Here is a 21,113-nt window from a genome sequence, read left to right on the forward strand (position 1 = left end):
GTATAGAAAGGAAAACGAGCCTTACTGAATTGAATGATTTAATTATGAAGTTCGCTGTTAAACATGCAAAAAAAAATTAAATTTGAATAATTTATACTTTCTTTGAAATGAACAACTGTTTCACTTCACAATGCCTCATTATTTATTTTTATAAGAAATCATCCGATACGGCTCGCGCCACCTATTATACACTGATGGTATTATGGTAGAAATCTTCACAAAAGTCACTAACAACAACTAAGTATCAATTCAATCGCATGAACTTTTCTTTAACGCCTATACCTAATGCGACCAAGGAAAGTGTTAAAAAAACATTCGGGAACAAAACCAAAATTTTCTCTATTTATATTATTATATTATAAATGTGAAAGTAACTATCTCTCTGTCTGTCTTTCGCTCTTTTACGACCAAACCGCTGAAACGATTTTGATGAAAATTGGTATGAAGCAAACTTGACCTTCAAGAAAGGACATAGGCTTCTTTTTTGCCTGACACATGACAACCGATACCGTAAAATGCAAGCGAAGCCTCGGGCGACTACTAGTAAGACATAATATAGAAAGATATCTTGTTTTAAAACCTTTGAATAGTTGATAAATATTACGTCAGTAAGGCCCTGTGGTGGTCCGTCTAGTGAGTTACTATGCAGGCAATTACGAGCTTGACTGGCATAACATCTCAGGACAGCAGAATATTTGGTAGAGCAAGGAATGTCAGTGATGCGAATTCGGGGAAACCGTAAACTTATTAGGGTTTTTCCGATACAAATTAAAAATATGTAAAATTTTTGGGATCTTGTAATTTTCTTGGTTCAATTTAATTATGTCGGATAATGATTAGATAATATAAAGGATAAAAAAAATAATTCGAATCTACTGTAATACACGCTGTGTTTTCCTTTTAACTCTTTTAAAATAAATTTGCTGTGAAATATTATTAAGGAAAATATAATATCTATATATCTATACATAGAACAATAACAGAATACAGGATCTAGGTTTAATATCGTTAAGTTTTGACATGCTTCGTTTGAATGAATTATCATCTTGTGTTCACGGTTTATCCTGAAATTTTGTCATAAGTATAATGACCGTATCCACCAACGTGCTATTGAGCAGCTTGGTAGGTTCTCCAAAACCTGAAAAGCTTTTATACAGTTAAAAAAAAAAAAGAAAAACGTATACTTTAACTAGTTTAGGATAGATCTCACCCAAACATCCTAATCAAATGAACAGGTCGCCTCTTGTCCGATAAATGCTGCGGCCGGAAGCGAACCGACGAAAATAATTTGGATGTGCAATAGTGCTCGTTTCATTGGCGGCCTCCCGTAATTGAATAACCGACAACGGAAGAACACGTAGTCTTAGTACAGCTGGATGGGACAGTGTGCGTACATAACGGCTTGTACAGAGCGTATTTAAATGTTAAAATACATATACTTTGAAAATTTAAACGAGTGAAATTGGTTGTTTATCCCTTGTTGGTCTTTGTATATTAAAGTATTGGTCTTTACATTATTACTTTTAATTCGACGTAATAAGACATTCCACTAAGTTTAAAAGTTAAATGGAATTGATATTACGGAAAGATTAGATTTAATTTAATACTGAAAACATGTTTAGTTGTTTGTGTGCATGATGTATGATGTTACATTTATTTTATGACGAATCGATGGCCGATTGTGTCGATGACGAGTTATACGACCACTAACATTGAAATTTCGAGATTGAAAAGGAAATTCCTTCGAGTATTTATCAGTTTACGAAAATATTTAGTTTTTATTCAAATAAATTTCGTACGGGGTCCATAAGTACATAGTAAATAATTTTTTTTTTAATTTTAATGTCGCCTCTAAATTAATGGTAACTCCCTTTTTATATTAAGATAAAGTTTGTATATAAATACTCCGATACAATATTGTCATGTGTGTGTATTTAGGAAAAATAAGCTCGTCCAGTCAAACATAGATCATTGAAGGAAATTGCTCTGCCCACATGAAGGATGCGAGCTTCTGAAGCGGTGATGCAACGGAATACTATAGTTATTTGGCATGCGTACCCGCACCGAGATACTCGATCGAAATGATTAATGACAATAAATTATACTACGTAACATATAAAAGGAAATAATATCTGAATGCAATACTAGTCCATAGTCCATTACTGATTGATATCGAAATGCTTGTAAAACGACTCGAGGGTATTTCTATTAAATTTCTATTAACGTTTTTTTTTTCTTTCGTTCAAATTAAAGGTCAGCCACTAGTGGCAGAAAATATATAGACACTAAGTAGAACGATCTACCTGCGTAGTTACTTGTTATAATTCGATACACGGATTACTTGGAAATGAAAATGTCTGCCGAGCGTTCTGCGAAGCAGTTGAGTAACGGCTACGTAATAATGATTTTGATCGTATTAAGATTTTAAATTTATAGATGGAGTCAGTTTAAGAGTTTTATACAATTATAACATAAAAGCGAGCGTAAAAACGGTTCCCGTTGAGGCTTTCGGGCGGTACGTATTAATTTTGTATCCCTCAAAGTTACGAGGTATAGTGTTCAAGCTCAATAGCGAATGTTTATAATAAATTCACGAAGTTTACGTAGTCGCACGCTTACGTCGAGACGTAGTTAGCAGATTTGAATTGAACTCGGTCTCGGCGATAACTCAAGCCGCCGCCGCGCTCTGCAAGTTGCGCCCTTCACGTTTCCATCTCCGGCTCCGTTCATTAGATAGTTAAGCGTCGACCGAATAGTGGATCACGTCCCGCTATCAGGTGCGCTGCAAACAAAACGCTGAATAGAGGCCGGGTTAAACATGCACGACGGGTGTACGGGTATAATTAAAGTTTAGGAGACGCTCACGTCGCCCGTTAACCTCGTTATCGGGCGCTAGAAGTGGGTGAGACGCGGCGGGGAGGGAGCCAGCCTCGGGGTGGGGGGGAAACGGGGAAAATCAATGACAGCCGCCGCGCGCCGTCTCTCCCCGGCCCGACGCGCTCATCTCGCCACGTGCCTCGGTCACTGGCCTGCTCGCCACCGCCACCGCTGCTATTGCCGCAACCTCTTACAGTAACCCTGTGATTGATGATGCCCATATGCAACCCTGACCGCCCGCTGACACACGTCTATCGACAACACTGACCTTAGGTGTCGAAATGATCCGATCGTCCGACCCTTCAATAAACATCAAAGCTTAGCAAAAGAAACAATACTTTCACGATGTCGCGCGAGCAATCTGCGACGTGTATTTTAATAATAAATCTACGCTAATAAGGCTAGTTTTGTATCGATGCGATACCTCGTCGTCTCCTATAACGGTGGTCTCCTGTAAAACATATTTCGTATTAGATATGTAGGTCGCAGTCAGAAATTTGGGTTATCATTTGGCCGCGTCGATATGCGACACTTCCGCTACGCTGCGAATGGTATGCGGTCTCCAATATTGTTATTGCCCGCTATGTAACTTACATAACAGTGGCGAATGCCAGATATTGTAGGTCATGTGACGCTGCTCCGATGCATCCGTCACGTTAGAATATATTCGAAACCCAACTCGAGTTTAAATCATGCAAGCTCATATAGTTTAATCACCGACGCAGACATCTGAATAACCACACATAAGTAGTGAGAACACAATGAGTCACACTCATTTCGGCTAGACGCGTCGGTGCCGCATAAAAAAACCGGTAGCATTGAACTGCCTAGTCCCGAATCCATGCGTTGAGCGTTGTATGAATGTTTTATATAAGCGTATCGAACATCGTCGATCAATGTCAACCGCATATTTGGGTCAACGTCCGGTCAAATTCCCGCGCTCTTCGCCTCTTCATTTCCTATAATGCATGCGGACACTTTTTATTGTTGATCGTGTATGCGTGTTGGACGCTATGGCTGTTTACTGGTATTTTAAGCATTTCGGATTTCGCTTAGAAACTTGACAATTCATAACATGTCAATGATTAAAAAGTATATTCATCTGACGTCAGTATGTTAACAGTTCTTTTGACAATTGATTTTTATGATATTCGTTTAATTTCACAAACAAAAAACATTTATCTAAAAACTGGGAAACAATAAGTCTGCTTCTGGAAAATACACGGTAATTGCTTCTTAGATATTAAAAAACATTTTTTTACCTTGAAACTATAAGCCCTTGTTATGAATATTTTAAATACTAAAAAAAATGTTTGTTGATCAATGAAGTATGTGTAAGATTTGCCTTGTGATAAAACTATTTTTAACTCTTGAGTTTGTTTTGTAAAAGTGTTCGGTCTACACGTGTAGCTTAACAACGTAATATTCTATAACTTTGGTGATTTTTCGCCTAAGACGTTTTTATTAGCGTCTAATCCGACGTCTGCATATATTATGCACGATGTCAAAACAGAGCGGTCTAGGCTTGCCCAGGGATTAGCGTTGTATCGTTGGTACATATACTTAAATATGTTCAAAATAAGCTCCTGTACTTGAAATGTTTTTTAATAATGTATTAGAATAGAGGTATGGGTAACGACCAAGCCTTATAGAATTAGTTTCTGTACAATATATTATGATTTCGTGTATAGTTTTTTTTAGAGTGCATTGATAACTATGGTGTTACTTTAATTTGGAAAAGAGAAATATCTTGTCATATGCAATATTGTTAAAACGGATAATTTCCGACAGGTATACTACGCGAAGAAGAAACGGAGAGCGCAACAGTACCTCGGCGACGACGGTTCAAACAAAAAGGAGAGGAAACTATATAACGACGGTTACGATGATGATAACCACGATTACATCATCAAACAGGGCGAGAAGTTCCTCGACCGATACGAGATCTCATCGCCGATCGGCAAGGGCTCGTTTGGACAGGTGAGATAAAATACGATCTGAGTTCTGTTACTTTTGTTACCAAGTTACAAAGTTTTTGTTAGCTTTATATTAATATCGATTATTGAAAATATTTAAAAAAATGAATCCTAATTATTTATATATAATAAAAAAAATCAACGCGTCCTAATAATTATAATCGATTCCGCATTCCAAAGATTGATTTGTGGTATCATAAGGGCGCTAATGTATATTTAAATTCTTAGATTCAGAAAAGACAAATATTTGCTATATTTGCTAAAATTGTGTAGTACTACATTTTCTAAATGTACAACAACTTTTGTTTTTGATTGAAAGATGATCAGTGACTGATCATTTGTCTTTTTGAAAATATCTTAAAAAAAATAAATCATCGCACTACGTGATGATACAATTTACATATTAATCGAATCGAAAGCGAATTTAATAATATTGTATTTATTTTCAGGTTGTGAAAGCATACGACCACGAGGAGCAGTGTCAAGTAGCGATAAAAATTATTAAAAATAAGAAACCTTTCCTAAACCAGGCACAAATAGAAGTCAAGTTACTAGAAATGATGAACAGGGCGGATGCCGAAAATAAGTATTATATAGGTAAGATACATATGTATATAAGAAGTAAAAAGTTATTTCGTTTTTAGAATTATTCAGAACGTACTTTTTTGCCTTAATTTTATAAGATAATCTTTTAAATCATTTGAAAATTGATAATAGAAATGAAAATTTGGAATACATTTTTAAAGCTGTAATTTAAAATATATTGTTATTAAGATTAATTAAATTGTTAGTTTTAAAACACCAAGTGTGTTAACAGCAGTAATTTTAGCTTTGTATGGGGTTTAAAACTTAATTTTTACGATTTCTCTTTAAAGCATAATTGTAATCAGTTATACGTAGTTTTGCCTTTATATTTTATAGTATAGTTCTTCTGAATATATTATCATTCAATTACTTTGTTACCAATGGCTCTTATTTGTACTATGCTTAAAATCATGAAAAGGAGCTTACTTACATTAATAATGGTGTTTGCATGTATCATTTACAATAATGAAATTTTGAAAGTGAGTCTTCATTTGAAATAAGACATTTTCTAACATTGTATGATCATTCGAGATGATACGTGACGACGTGTTGTTGTTGTTATTTCAGTAAAACTGAAGCGTCACTTCATGTGGCGGAACCACCTGTGCCTAGTGTTCGAGTTGCTCTCGTACAACCTGTACGATTTGTTGCGGAACACCAACTTCCGAGGTGTCTCGCTGAATCTGACGCGTAAATTCGCGCAACAGCTCTGCACCGCGTTACTGTTCCTTAGTCAACCTGGTGAGTGATGACAATTGATTCCCTACTAGGTTATAGTTGGGCGTCGTACAAGTACGCTTGGAAAAGTTGCCACGTTAGATATTCAATCCCCGAACTATAATACTTGGTGTTTCGATTTGAAGAGTAAATGAGTCAGTGTAATTACCGGTACAGGGGATTCAAAAATCAAAATATACTTTATTCAAGTGGGCTTTTTCAAGCACATTTGAATCGTCATATAACAATTAAGTGAAGCGGTGGTAGCTACGGGAAGTAGATTCTACCGAGAAGAACCGGCAAGAAATTCAGTAGTTTCTTTTTCAACATTTAAAAAAAATTACAGTCATGTTAGTTAATACAATTATTTAAGTTAATATGTCCTGCCTGGAAGTCAACGGGTATATCATACAGGATTGCTTAGTTTCCCGGGCAGTGTAAGGAATCATTGATATTTTCTAAATGGCCAGACTTGTGGGAGACAATGTAGAAGGAGATAATATATTAATAAAAATTATAAGAGTCGGTCGCAGAACTAGTATATGCATATTCATACATTTGTTAATCTAGCTCGAAAGTGTTCTTAGATAAAGTAGTATTTCGGTATGAAAAGTGAATGAGAAAGCGTCATTATTTATAGATATTAAGGTCACAATAAAATAGATCTTATGACTGACAGCATAATAGCAATGCAGGGAATCACAATAACCTTATAATACAAAACATGAACGCTTTATAAATAAATGCCAGGATAACAAACCGCACAAAAAAAAATTAACTACATTATTTTCTATGTGTGTATTATACGATATATGAATCAAGTTAGATTATGAAACTGATGCTTTTAACTAAAAAATATTTTTGGATAGTAATTTTTTTAGACCGTTAAATAACTATAAATAAAAGTAACGCAATAAATTAAGCTACGCTAAAGAAAGCATTCATTATCCGAATAAATAACATATAATTTTTTTAACGGATGAATAAAAGAAACAACAGAACGGTAACGACTTACGATTTGCACCTAATGAGCTAATGGCGGCAGTTTGTTTATATTTATTCCTCGCCTCATAAGATTCGTATCAATATCGACCTCACTTACTTATGTGACTATTAAACGAATTTCTTTTAATTTAACTCGTTTTTTTAGTAGCTCTTTAAAAATCCTTTTCGTCTGTGCTCCTAATTGAAAGTACAGACTTAAGTACAGGGATAACTTAAGTTACTGTGTTTTTCATTATGAATGCAATATGGTCTTTAAAGTTTTGTTTGTTACTTAATTATAGGCTTAGTTCGGCGACCATTACAATGAAATAATACATCTTAATAAAAAAGCGAAAAAAAAATCTCTTTTTTATTAATATGAAGGTAGGATGTCTGGTAAATGTCCTAAGTAGTCTTGAACTCCTATAAAGATTGATGGAGTAATAAATATTAAACTATCTCCTATGATGTTATGTTTGTAGTTACAATAGCATACTCATTCTTAAAACTGGAATATGACAACACAAAATATTACTGATGAGTGGGTGTTATATGACGTGGGCTTGCACTAAGATCTATCACCAAGTAAAGTTTTTAAAATTGGTTGTTGGGGTTTGAGCGCCATCTGTTGTACGTTGAAGGTATTATACCTGAAACCTTAAATATAAAGTATCAATTTATATGAACGATGCCAGCCAGAATTACTGTAATCAGAAGTATTAATTTTTCGAAATCTTAAAAAATAAAGAAGTATGTTATTCTTAGTTAGTATGGGATGCAAAACTTTGTATCATTTCTGTTTTAAAGTAAATGGTATTCATATTACTTCTTGAGTATTTCAATTGAAACACAAAACAATTGGCATCTAAGACAGTTTTGGACAGCCTTTGCTATTGTTGTTTAAATCAACAATCACCTCTACGAAAGATTACCCAAAAGTTTACGCGATTTGAAGTTGACTCAACCCGATTTCTATTATGTCATTTGTGTATTGTTCTGCGAACTTTGTTTATGTTTAATTGTATGACGTCAAACGTATTTTTAACCGACTTTTAAAAAAAGGAGATAAACAGTTCGACATGTATGTATGTTATATTGTTAGAATTGAATAATATTTAAGAACGATGATCCATTTAGGCTTCCAAGCACGTGTGCTAAATTTCATGTAAAAATGTATGTTTGTATGTTTGTCTACGAATTTATCGAAAACTAAAAGTCGTATTGAGATGATCATTTTTATAATTTATGTTAGGTGCACTTCAACTTATTGAACACTATATGTATATGTGTTTCATTACAATAGGTCGCGTAGTTTAATAGATATATTTTTTAATTTTTAGTTCACTAGCAGTAGCGTAGCTAAGTGAGGAAGGTGCAGAGAAAAAGGATCGGGTTTAACTAAATAATGTAATCAAAATGAAATATAGATACCAAATAAGAAATCTTGTGCGCAAAGTCGTGATTTTCTAGCTTCAAAAGCTTAAGGTTTAGTTTAGAGGGCCCCCTGAACTCCGGGGCCCTGGTGCACTGCACCACCTAGCCCTACGATAGCTACGCCACTCACTAGCTGTTTCAAATGTTGAAGTCGGTAGTTTTTTTTATAAATTGTTTAATTGTGTAATTATTTGCTTTCCGCCAATTTCATTTTTACATATGAATAGTACACATACTGTATAAGAGTGTTTGAATGCTGTATGTGTGTTTGTATCTTACTGAGATTTTAATGAAAGAAGTTTTCATTGCATGTACTTGTACCTTCGTAACCTTCTCCTCAAAGAGAGAGGAGACTTTAGTCCAGCTGTGGGCTGTTGAATATAATATACTTGTACAGTATCTCAAAAGTATATAATTCGTTAAACTGTACACGTGTCAACAATGGAATCTAACATATTAATTGCCTTGTGTGGTCTATCTGTAATTACACTGGCTCACGAATTCTTTCTCTGCTGGGAATTCTTTGTGTAGGTCCGTCTAAGTAGGTATCAATTACTTAGCACCGATTTTATCGTCCAACGTCAATACTTTGATTTGTTCCGAAGAGTTGAGTGAAACAGCAATGACTTAAAGCCTTTGTTTTTTAAATCTAAATTAGAAAATGTGTGTGTGATTTGACCACTAACAAATGTATTAATCGATATTATCTTTTTTATTTCAGAACTAAATATAATTCACTGTGATCTTAAGCCTGAGAATATTCTACTATGCAACCCCAAGAGGTCAGCCATAAAGATTGTGGACTTTGGTAGTTCATGTCAACTAGGTCAAAGGGTGAGTGCACTTATCATTACGTCATTACATCCATATATATTATACGTAATTATTGTTTGTACCGTACCATAAGTTGCATGTAATTAGCGTCTTGTATGTGGATTCATAGGAAGAACTAAGAAAAATATATAAGAGGAATTGAACCGAAGTGAAATGTAAATAGAACACATTCTAAATTCAAATTGATTTTATGGAATTTTTAAAATGTTTTTTTTTTTTTGTGTATTTACAGAATCCAACTAATGTTTAATGGCCTCATAAAGTATATTATATATAATATTATATCAATGTATGTATTGTCGCAAAAGCAATAACTATGTTAAATTTTAAGTCAATCGGACCTATAGTTACTGAAACTTTCGTTTCGATTGGACGACAATATATCACTTTTATAAGTCGACGTTAATTTTAAGCCAATTCCGTAAAATTTCGTTTCGATCCCTTTGCATATCAGGCGCTTCCTATAATTATGTATATCATTAGATTGTCCTAGTAATAATTATTTTAAATTCTAGGTATATTTAAAGTAATAAAATCTACGTAGGATTATAAAAAAGAAATGTTCATACGAGTGAAATATTATCGGAAATATGACATAATAATTACGATAATTTCATAATGTGATACTTTGCATCTCGTTATCAGCTCGTATATCCCTGTTCGCGGCGTTTATTGCGCCGACAAGTTTATTAATTTTACTTCCTATCCAGTCGTAGCTGTGCGCATGCGACGATTGAAACGTTTAAAATAAAACTTTCATTACATGATCTGCCTTAAACCATTTACCTTAAATTAGTACGTATGCAATATTTTAATAAAGAAGATGTTTTCATAAAGGTGGAGTAATGTATAAAAATATTTGATTTATTGTAATTAGTACGTATTTGCCAATGAAAGTAGGTACCGAAGGGCAAATAGTTATATTAGTAATCCATTGTAAGCGCAGTACATAACGTATGTGCGTACATATCCCACATAATAATGATGAATGAATGTCACAATAGACATTAGAAACAGTTATATTTGTCGAACTTAAATGTATTAAATACGAGCGGAACCACAGTTTTAATTGAATTTTAAAACATCGAACGAAAATCGCAAAACATTCACCCCTTCAAAAAAAAAGTTTAGTCAATAAGCGTTGGTTTCTGAATTTAATCTTATTAAATCAAATTTCCAAAGGCAAACTCATGTAACTAACAAGTGACTTTCGAATATACCGCCAATCGTTTCAGTGTAAACTCGTCATCATCACTCCCATTATTTAACACATAGTCTAATTGTTGTGATAAATCAAATCGGGGTCTTCCGATTCATTACCCATCGGTCAGAGGCTATCTCCAATTGCGCGTGAAATTTATGTAAATATATATATATATATATATATATATATAGCTAGTGTTATTGTCCGCATGTACGTCGCATACAACTCCTTGGACTTTGCAGATATTAAATACGTAAACAATTATATATTATTATTGATAATTATGGTATTAATTAATACGTAATATGGAAGACCTTTGACTGTTTCGTTCGTTTTCCTCATTTCGTGAGTACGTTAAATGTAAAGGGACGATTGATTCGAATGCAATATATTATTTTGATATTAACGTAACATAAAATCATTGTGAATTGGAACTGTTTTGCTTATATCGTCGTGATAATATACAGCGGCATGTAGGAGACAACATCGAAAGTGTTATTTTTCTCTTATTGTTTTGCCATCAGCTTATGTAAAGTATGGCAGGCTTTATCTACGATTACAGAAAATATATATGCAAATCATAGTTTATAGCAATGTGTCCTATACACACGAATTGCATACTTAAAAACTAATCCAATATATTGCAGTTGTAACTTATAACATAGGCATAACACTTCTCTAGATATGTAAAAACTATATTACGTAATTCCACTATAATTAGTCATTGCTAATGTTTTTAACATTCATTAATAACCTAATTTTCAAATTAACAGCTTATTGTTGATTATTTTGCATAGTCTCACTTATTGTAAATACCTTTTTGTATCTTTTTCTATCCTATATTCATTCTAATGTTGCATTAACTTTCAGATATACCAATACATCCAGTCAAGGTTCTACAGGTCGCCTGAGGTCCTGTTAGGCATTCCATACGACCTGGCGATCGACATGTGGTCACTCGGTTGCATACTGGTCGAGATGCACACTGGCGAGCCGTTGTTCAGCGGAGCCAACGAGCTCGACCAAATGAACAAGATTGTCGAAGTGCTGGGAATGCCCCCGGATCACCTGTTGGATCAGGTAATTACTAAACGACAAACTTAATATGTTTAATATTTAAGATAGGCATATAAAACCTCTTTAGATTAAATTTAATTTTGTTACGTGTAAAAATAATCGGAAACGATTGTTTTTTTTTTTTTTTTAATACTTATCATAGTAATAGCAATGTTAATGAGAGCCAAGACCAGCTTTTTTTGATTCATACAACGACTTCTATTTCTAGACCTCTAAGTTAGTTAGATCTTATTCTTCACAAAGCTTCAGATCGTTCAATATAACGGCTCAGCTTGATTGGTATATATTCTTTTATGTTAAACATGCAATATAATATTAAATATTTGATTCCTGTATTGTATAATAAATACTATATGTATCTAAATTATATTTGTTTTGAAAAGTCATCGTAAAGCTAAATATAGAGATAGAACAATTCCAATTAGTATTTAAATAAAAAAATGTAGACTTAGCTATCGTGTGAATACGTAATTGTAAAACATTTGCAACGACGACAATAATTATAGCTCCGCGAAAGCGTTCGGGATGAAGATATAATGGCTCTTAACTCGCGATAATTGTCTAACTTTGAACAATATGTAGCCGACGTTTAATTGTGTAACCATAGCGTCACTACGACCCACTTTCGTTGTTAATTGGAAATAAGACAACTTTTCGAACACTTGAGATCTCTTATGAAACGCTCGAACGTGCTATATGTGAAAATTATGCGACGGAAACTTAATGCAATCGCTTCTTTTACACTACAACAAATACGCTGCGCTGTGTTGTTTGTTTAAGTTTTATTTAATGTTATATTCACATTTTGAAACTTATTAATATAAACTTGTGTAAAAATGCTCAGAGGTTTCTTAACTGCTTTGCTCTGAAGCTGAAACGACGCGAATAAGCAAATGACATCCCTCTAAAGTTCAGGAATAGATATTTGTATTTGAATAATATCAAAAGCGATGAGAAATTTATGGTTTTACCCAAAGTTCGTGAATTCATTTTAAACTGTTTGGCTAATTAAAGATTCGAAATTTAAAAATAGCTGGTACCGATAACAATGTTTCTATTAAAAACATGTAAAGAATAAGCCATAACGCCTCTTCAAAATGTTACAAATATCGCGCGTTGTAAACATTGTAAGCATATGTTCGTGTATAAGATGCCTTGATGTCGCTGGTCGCTGTTTTTTTTTTTGATGAAAAATTAATCGTTTATATTTCTTCAGGCACACAAAACAAGAAAGTTCTTTGACAAATTACCGGCGTCCGAAGGCGGCGGTTACGTCCTTAAGAAGGTAGCGGGCAAAGATAGGTAAGTAAAGTTACATCATAGAATATGAATATGTTAATAAATTTTAAGTAATATCGAATAACATACATTCTAAATTTAAAAGGAGCTTCTGTACTAGCAATAGAGCAAAACAAAAATTAGTTTGTTTGTAAAATTATATCTTGAAACAATTCATAAAAGTCGTAAATTAGTATATATGTAGGTACATATGTAGTATTTACACTGTAGAGTTACATGTTAATTACATTATGTTAAAAAGTTTCGAGTGTCTGAAACATATATTATCTTTATTTAGGTGTATGTCTCAAAGTATAAGTGTAGCATAAGTGTATACAGCCGAAGGCAAGGCTGGAGGTTTTTTTTTTTTTTTTTTTTTAATTATTTATATATTTATATAACACACTACAAATTTCGTTTACGGTGTTACAAAATCCCTGTCGGATTTATCCGTACACCGGCATTCATTGAGAGCACTCGGAACTTTTAGTACATAAATATACTACCTATAACACTATAACTACATAAGATTTTGAGTAACTGATGTTTGATGAGTCGATATGGCCCAGTGGTTAGAACGCGTGCATCTTAACAGATGATTGCGGGTTCAAACCCAGGCAAGCACCGCTGATTCATGTGCTTAATTTGTCTTTATAATTCATCTCGTACTCAGCGGTGAAGGAAAACATCGTGAGGAAACCTGCATGTGACAAAGAAATTCTGCCACATGTGTATTCCACCAACCCGCATTGGAACAGCGTGGTGGAATATGTTCCAAAACCTTCTCCTCAAAGGGAGAGGAGGCCTTTAGCCCAGCAGTGGGAATTTACAGGTTGTTGTTGTTGTTGTTGTTGTTGATGTTTGACTGATCTGATTGGCGCAGCGGCTACCGGAAGTACCGCGCGGCGGGCACGCGGCGCCTGCACGACATACTCGGCGTGGAGGGCGGCGGGCCGGCGGCGCGGCGGCGCGGCGAGCCCGGCCACTCCGTCTCCGACTACCTCAAGTTCAAGGTACGCTCGTGCCATCCACGCTAGTAGCCATACGGGCTCTGGGTGATTCCCAGTTCAACCAGGCTAGCAGAACTGAATCTTTATATGCTTAATTTGTGTAGAGCTTTGTGGGCTCTGGGTTATTCCGAGTTTAACCAGGCCAGCAGAACTGAATCTCTATATGTTTAATTTGTGTTTGAATGAAGAAGAAAATTATTGTGAGGTATTTGCATGTGGTGGATGAAAATATGATTTGTATTCACCATTCTGCATTTGAGCATTTTCTAGTAAAGTCCAAAACCTCAACGGGGGGAGGTCTAGGACAATTTTCAATATTATCAATTTTCAGTATTCCTAATTCAAATATTTTCTAACAGCCGAATGATAGTAGATTCGAGATGGCCCAGTGGTTAGAACGCGTGCATCTTAACCGATGATTGCGGGTTCAAACCCTTGCAAGCACCGCTGATTCATGTGCTTAATTTGCCTTTATAATTCATCTCGTGCTCAGCGGTGAAGGAAAACATCGTGAGGAAACCTGCATGTGACAAATTTCATAAGAAACTCTGCCACATGTATATTCCACCTTCCATATGTTAAAAAACCTTCTCATCAAAGGGAGAGGAGGCCTTTAGCCCAGCAGTGGGAATTTACAGGTTGTTGTTGTTGTTGTTGTTGTTGAATGATAGTAACGAGACTCCCGTTAAATTCCAGGACCTAATCCTGCGCATGCTGGAGTACGACCCGAAGCAGCGCGTGACGCCGTACTACGCGCTGCAGCACAACTTCTTCAAGCGCACCGCCGACGAGTCGACCAACACGCAACAAGCGCAGTCGCATCACCAACATGGTCAGTGTCTCCCTCGTAGGAAACATATCCCTATATAAATCTGAAGACTGAGGATTGCCTCATAACTAATTGTTGCTGAACAAAATGTGCTCCCATCATGGTGAGTTTTTGTCTCAGGATTTGTCTCGTTAGTGACCAGTTTTATGGGACATAAATTGGGTATATCTAATAGCTGATGAACAACGATCCCTATATGAAAATGTCGTCCATATCCCTATATGAATCTGTAGACTGAGGTTTGCCTCTAACTAATTGTTGCTGAACAAAATGTGCTCCCATCATGGTGAGTTTTAGTCTCAGGATTTTCCTTGTTTGTGGCCAGTTTTGTGGGACATAAATTGGGTATATCTGATAGCTGATGAACAACGATTGTTGTCGTCCATATCCCTATATGAATCTGTAGAATGAGGTTTGCCATTAACTAAAATTGTTGCTGAACAAAATGTGCTCCCATCATGGTGAGTTTTAGTCTCAGGATTTTCCTTGTTAGTGGCCAGTTTTATGGGACATAAATTGGGTATATCTGATAGCTGATGAACAACGATTTTTGTAGTCAGGTATGGTCATTTTTGACTGACGTAGGCACATTTATAAAAGAATGCACGTCAAAAACACGTGTATAGTAAGTTGGACAGTTGCCAAATTATAAAAGTTGGTGAATTTGCATCACCTATTCAGTGAGTCTTGCACAGGTATGGCTCATCAAAAAGGTCTCATAAAATGGGTAAGAAGCGACATGGTTACTCCAGTGGTCACCAAGTGGACAAGCATCTTCGATACTACCTTAGGTTAGGTCAGGCTTCTAACATGTATGCCAAATGGAAAGCCCTAAAGATTTCAATAGTATTGGATTATGTTGGACTTACATTACCATAGATCATAATTATTTAAAGATTGTTTGAAATTCAAGAAATTTAACAAATGCATATTAGCTTTTATTTTTTTTCATTACCAGATTATGTTGGTTTTGAAAATGTTTTAATTTATGATATTGTGTAGATATAGATCTGACATTATCATTTCGAGCTTTTGTTGTGTTTCTGCTAACACATGAAGCTTCTGTCATGATATCATTTTTATACGGGTGGTTTAGAATCGGTTATCGAAATTATTTATGTAAATTATCTATTTAATGCAAACATTTGTATGATAAATATGCTAAATATGTGTTATATGTTTCTGTGCTGTCGAATTAACATGATAATTTCTAACTCTTTGTAAATAATATCAAAATTGGATGCCGTTTTTATTAAATAACAACAAGCGTAGACAAAATTTATCTTCATTTTTAATCATCTATTTATTTAATTACTATGATTGAACGATGTTGCCATTATTTGAATTTTTATTTAATTAAATACATGAAGATGATTTTAATAAAACATTCATGTTATTACTTTGTCATGATGAAATAAATTTATCTACCGTCATTCAAATAAACCGTTATTTTTGGTTCTATTTTCAAAACGTAATAATTAAAAAAAAATGTCAGATGAAGTGATTATGTCTACGCTGAATTACCATTGAAATCGATATTAATATTTAATAGCATGTGTGTAATGTCGATGTTCGCGGCAGATGGCCCGGAATCGCGATGACTAGAGCGCCCCGGCGGCACCCCCTCGCGACACTAACGCCGCCATGTGCCTAACATTGTACGCCAGGTCTGCCGTCTTGATATAGGAATGCTATTTAACCCACCCCCACTCCACTTACCTCTCACCCCCCACCGTCATCGCGAGAGTGACGTGCGACAGTGATAGCGATGAAATAAGACAATCATGTAATAACATCACTAGTGCCAAGTATATATTTACATAGTTTGTTTTTGAGAAGAATTATTTCTTTGAAGAGTTAATAGTATGTTTCTTAAATAATTAAATGTTTGTTCGCCTAATGTCATGAATTTTATGAAAATTATACAACAGAAAAAAAATGTATTAATTTTTACTGATAACTTCAGGTAACTATTATTACCACTTGTAACACCGATCATATTTGACGATACAAAAGTTTCCAATTTTTTTTTTCAAAATAACGCTTTTTTTGCTGACATTACAATTAAAAATGCTTTGATTATAATAATAATTCAATAACTATACTACGACTAGTATTCATGAGATTATTGAAAAAAAATATTACAATACTAATAATTGAGTCAAGTAATGTTCAATAGTGTTGCCATCACCGCCGTCACTCTCCTACACAGACGCCCCACGTTTCAATTCTTTTGGCATGTCTTCATCCATCGTATGTAGTGCATGGCTTTTTGGTGTAACATCGGTTTCTGCAATTCTATAACATAAATTATGACTGAAGTTTTTGAGTACCTTTCTTTTGAATATGTATATGTTAGTTTTTAAATGCTACATCATGAGACCTAACAAGAATCCTTGTAGTCCAGTGTGATTTTTTGATTTTAATTATGTAAATTTCACGTAAGTCATAATTTAGTTGCAATCACCGAGTAATTGGTTTTTGTTATATCATATAATATGTTTACTTACTTTTTTATGTTTTTGATAATGTATATAAAAATTTTATGATAAATATTTATATAATACTGTCTCATATGATTTAGGAATTACAAGTAGCTCTCTAATTAGGTACCTCATATATTAGTTAGATCCCCCTAGATTACTACTAGCCCCTCACTATATCAAAATTAGCTAGAATATAAGATTTGGAGTTGAAATCGTTCAAAACTTTTGTTTAATAAATGAACCGCACAGTCGAATTTGATCCGTTCGTAAAGGAGTGGGTAACTTTTGACTGGTGCCTTTCAGCATCGATCGATGCAAAGGTTTTGACGAGGTCGGCTCTGGCGAGCGAGGTGTGACGGTGCGTGTGGCGTGCGTGTTGCAGTGGGCGGCGCGCGGCTGTGGGGCGGCGCCGAGCGCATGGACGTGGAGGGCGTGCGCGATGTGCGCGATGTGCGCGACGTGCGCGATGTGCGCGACGTGCGGCGCGACGACGACCTGCTGCCGGCCGTGTGCGTGCAGCACAGCCCCGTGGCCATCCACTAGCCGCGGGGCGCGGCGGCGCCGCAGTGCTCGGCGGCGCCGCCGGCGCGAGTGCGGTGCGCGGCGACGCTCTCGGACTGAATCCATATTTATAATTCTATATTTTTATTTAATGCGATAAGTCTGACTGTAAAGAGACGTTGTGGTGACGATTGTTACGTTGTAACGTGTATTGTATTATTTGTTCGTAAACGCTTCACTCGACCGTACTTAGAGGGTACCGCGGGGCCGCGGAGGCCCCCCCCCCACATCCGGACGCATCAAGGGCATGAAAGCTAGGTTTTTTTATTGTTACGCAATGCATATCAAAGACGCAATATGGTAGAAAATAAATATTGTACATAAATTTAGGTGACCGACTAATAATGGATACAGACTGCGACTCGACCCGGTTGATATAGTTTAGATACGTCTATGCTAGTTAAGCTTTCGTTCAGTTAATTATCGCAAGCTTTATATTTTTAAAGTGTCGGCAACTGATGACTGAAAATCAAAGGGCCAAACAGAATTTCATTTTATCGATACAACCGAATAAAAAAATAGATTAAAATAATAATAAAAAAGTATTTTTTGACTGCACAAATTGATTCGATTCGATACTCCTGACGTTGAAATCATTTGAAACTTTGCCCTCGCATTTCAGAGTTGTTGTATATTGTAAATGTTTTAACTCCGATCTCGAATGCATGAGATTTGAGACTCTGTACATCAATACACGTGTACTGTGTTAATACATATAGGTTATTTTTGACCCATTGGAATATTCAGACGATATGTAAAACAAAGAATAGTGTATAGGTAATTCTATAAAAACACAAAATGTACTTGTAGGTTACGGGAATGTTGATCATATATAAAATTTTTTGGGTATTTCAAATAGGAGTTAATAAATTAAACTGACTTGTTCAACCTTTTTGGATTTGAATCTACAATAGATTAACCTCATTGCAACAGACTGGTCGTAACTTTGTAACGGAGATATTTTGTATAGCATACACTGAATCACTGCCTTATTGTGCCGGAACTTTTATGGATAAGGCCCGCTACTCACTTGCTTTTTTTGCGTCCAAGATTGTGTGTCGTGAAACGTGACTTATGTAAGTTGTACCTTGTAGTACAAATGTATTGCACATATTATTTGTATAATATTGTATACTGTAATGTTATAAGAGAATACTGGGACTCTTTGGTACAAAACGGAGTTGGATATTCTATAGTGTCTATATTGTATGTAATAAAGAGGCAAAGAGGTTGTATATTAGATTTTGCTTGTATAGCAATAAAATATCGACTTTGCATAATTTTGACGGGGATCCTGTGGATAGTCGATTAGGGTCTAACGAGTAGCTTTTTTATACTCTGTTATAGACACAGAAATACCATAGAGGATAATTTAATACGAATATATTAACGGTCACAGCTGTCCTGGGTTGCGGGTACAAGCGTCGGTTAAAAAGTTGCGTCAGTAGCGGGCCTTAGATTTAGCCACTTTACCCTGAACAGATGTGATTTAGCAAATTATATTTTTTTCAATTGTGTATAATAGTTCGTGAACCGACTGATGTTAGGCGTTCAGGGTGGAGCGGCTAACGACGACATTGCAACTGATAGCAGATTTTTTTGTGCTGCAGAATGTTGCCGTAATTTTTTATATAAAAAACAACTCCCCACCCCCCGAAAATTATTTTAAAAATAACAATGTTTGTATGGTACAATTATTTTCGTACATGAAGCATGAAAGTATTTTCTTATCTGATTTCTAGCTCTGTAAGCGCTGCGACTGTTTTCCAACTGTTATTTTTTTTATTTAATTGTAGATTTGAATCTATTTCTAATCTCTCTGGTCTGAAATATAAATTTTTCGAATATCTGTATAATATTTACTGTATTAATACTTTTTTGCTTCATGAGGTTATAGGATTGTTAGGAATAAGAAATAGGTATGGGAAAACAGTTTTGTTTGATTATAGGAAAGTAACAAATTATTATGCTGACGGGTCTCCGTGATTACTCAAGTGTTCTTAAGTTCTTTGTAATATAAACGATAATGTTAAATGTTCTCCATAATTCAAATGTAACGATATTATGAGAATATTTTTTTTAATTATATTAATTGTAAATCGATTGTACACATGTTTTGTGATATTGCTCTATGTCGTTCAGACTGACTCATACTAGCTCGGCGAGTAACTGATCACGTTTCGAAGCGATAGACTCGAACGAATGCTAAGTAAAAATGAGTCAGTCTGAATAGCTATCGTACCAATGCCTTAAAGGGGACCCGTCGTACCAATATTATTTTACATAACGGAGCCTGATAAAGTGATAAATTGATACAAAAAATAATAATAACACCAACCTATTCGTAAAGTTCAAAGCGAACCATTACTCAAGGACGGCCCTAGGTCTAGGTGTTTGCTTGAGTATGTTGTATACTGTAATATTTATTTGTATTGACATGTTGGATGAGTGACAGCTAAGGAGCGAGGAGCTAAATGTTTATTTCCTATCGAATTGTCAGTTCGCAGGCACTGTAACAATAAAAGGATAGAGCTTTATGTCACTAAGTTTTGTATTTTAAATCAATAAACGATAGCAATGATTTTCTTTTTCTTTTACTATAATTACCCCCATGGATGTGTTAAGAAACTGGTGTTTTTTTGTCTTCATTATTGTGGCTACTTTTGGGTATTTTATTTGTCAAGTATACAGTTAGTCCAATGTCCAATGAATAAAGACAAAATAAAGACCGAACTTCGGAAAAATTAGCGGAAAGTTGGATTTTTGGATGATTCCTTTTGTGGTTCTAAACAAAATCCCATAAGTCCCCATCGATCTATGCGTGGTAAGAAAGTTATCCAGGGTCGAAGGTCGCAAGAAACTCTTTGTCGCGATTATCTCGTGAAGGGTCTTAATTATGAAAAAAGTTGTGTTTATTAAATTTGTAGCACTTAAAATTTCCCATAAATAAGACGATATCATTTTTTCTGAGAACCAACCGTTTTTAAAAAAAAATTATTTCATCATCATCCAACCCATATTCGTCCACTTCTGGACATCGGCCCTTTCCAAATAAACGCCACTGTGAAAGTGATCTTTCTTCGGCTACTTGCCTTTATTTACTGGACTAATTTGGCAATTACAGATGTGCATAAATACAATTAAAAATAAAATCATCGAAATTGAAATAAATTGAATACAATAATGCCAAAAACTTGGGGCACAAATAATACTGCAAACATCATGACTTGGGCAAAAAAATAAACTAAAACCTATATTATT

General features: G+C 35.0%; 1 protein-coding gene across 6 annotated transcripts in view; it reads left to right on the forward strand.

Moving 5' to 3' along the window:
* LOC124535876 (serine/threonine-protein kinase minibrain) overlaps positions 1 to 20,434 on the forward strand; it is a 102,410-nt gene extending 81,976 nt beyond the window's left edge. For 5 of the 6 annotated variants that reach the window (XM_047112272.1, XM_047112275.1, XM_047112271.1 and 2 more), the window contains 9 exons: positions 4,669 to 4,857; positions 5,303 to 5,450; positions 6,006 to 6,179; positions 9,295 to 9,407; positions 11,482 to 11,691; positions 12,905 to 12,990; positions 13,850 to 13,979; positions 14,673 to 14,808; positions 17,674 to 20,434. In XM_047112272.1, the coding sequence (XP_046968228.1) occupies positions 4,669 to 4,857; positions 5,303 to 5,450; positions 6,006 to 6,179; positions 9,295 to 9,407; positions 11,482 to 11,691; positions 12,905 to 12,990; positions 13,850 to 13,979; positions 14,673 to 14,808; positions 17,674 to 17,834 (1,347 nt within the window). In that variant the 3' untranslated portion in view covers positions 17,835 to 20,434. Of the gene's footprint in view, positions 1 to 4,668; positions 4,858 to 5,302; positions 5,451 to 6,005; positions 6,180 to 9,294; positions 9,408 to 11,481; positions 11,692 to 12,904; positions 12,991 to 13,849; positions 13,980 to 14,672; positions 14,809 to 16,386; positions 16,473 to 17,673 lie in introns of all 6 variants that reach the window. The other variant, XR_006966836.1, reaches the window with a different exon arrangement.
* Positions 20,435 to 21,113: the final 679 nt, after the last annotated feature.

This window comes from Vanessa cardui, chromosome 15, assembly GCF_905220365.1.
Source record: "Vanessa cardui chromosome 15, ilVanCard2.1, whole genome shotgun sequence".
Classification (NCBI taxonomy): domain Eukaryota; kingdom Metazoa; phylum Arthropoda; class Insecta; order Lepidoptera; family Nymphalidae; genus Vanessa; species Vanessa cardui.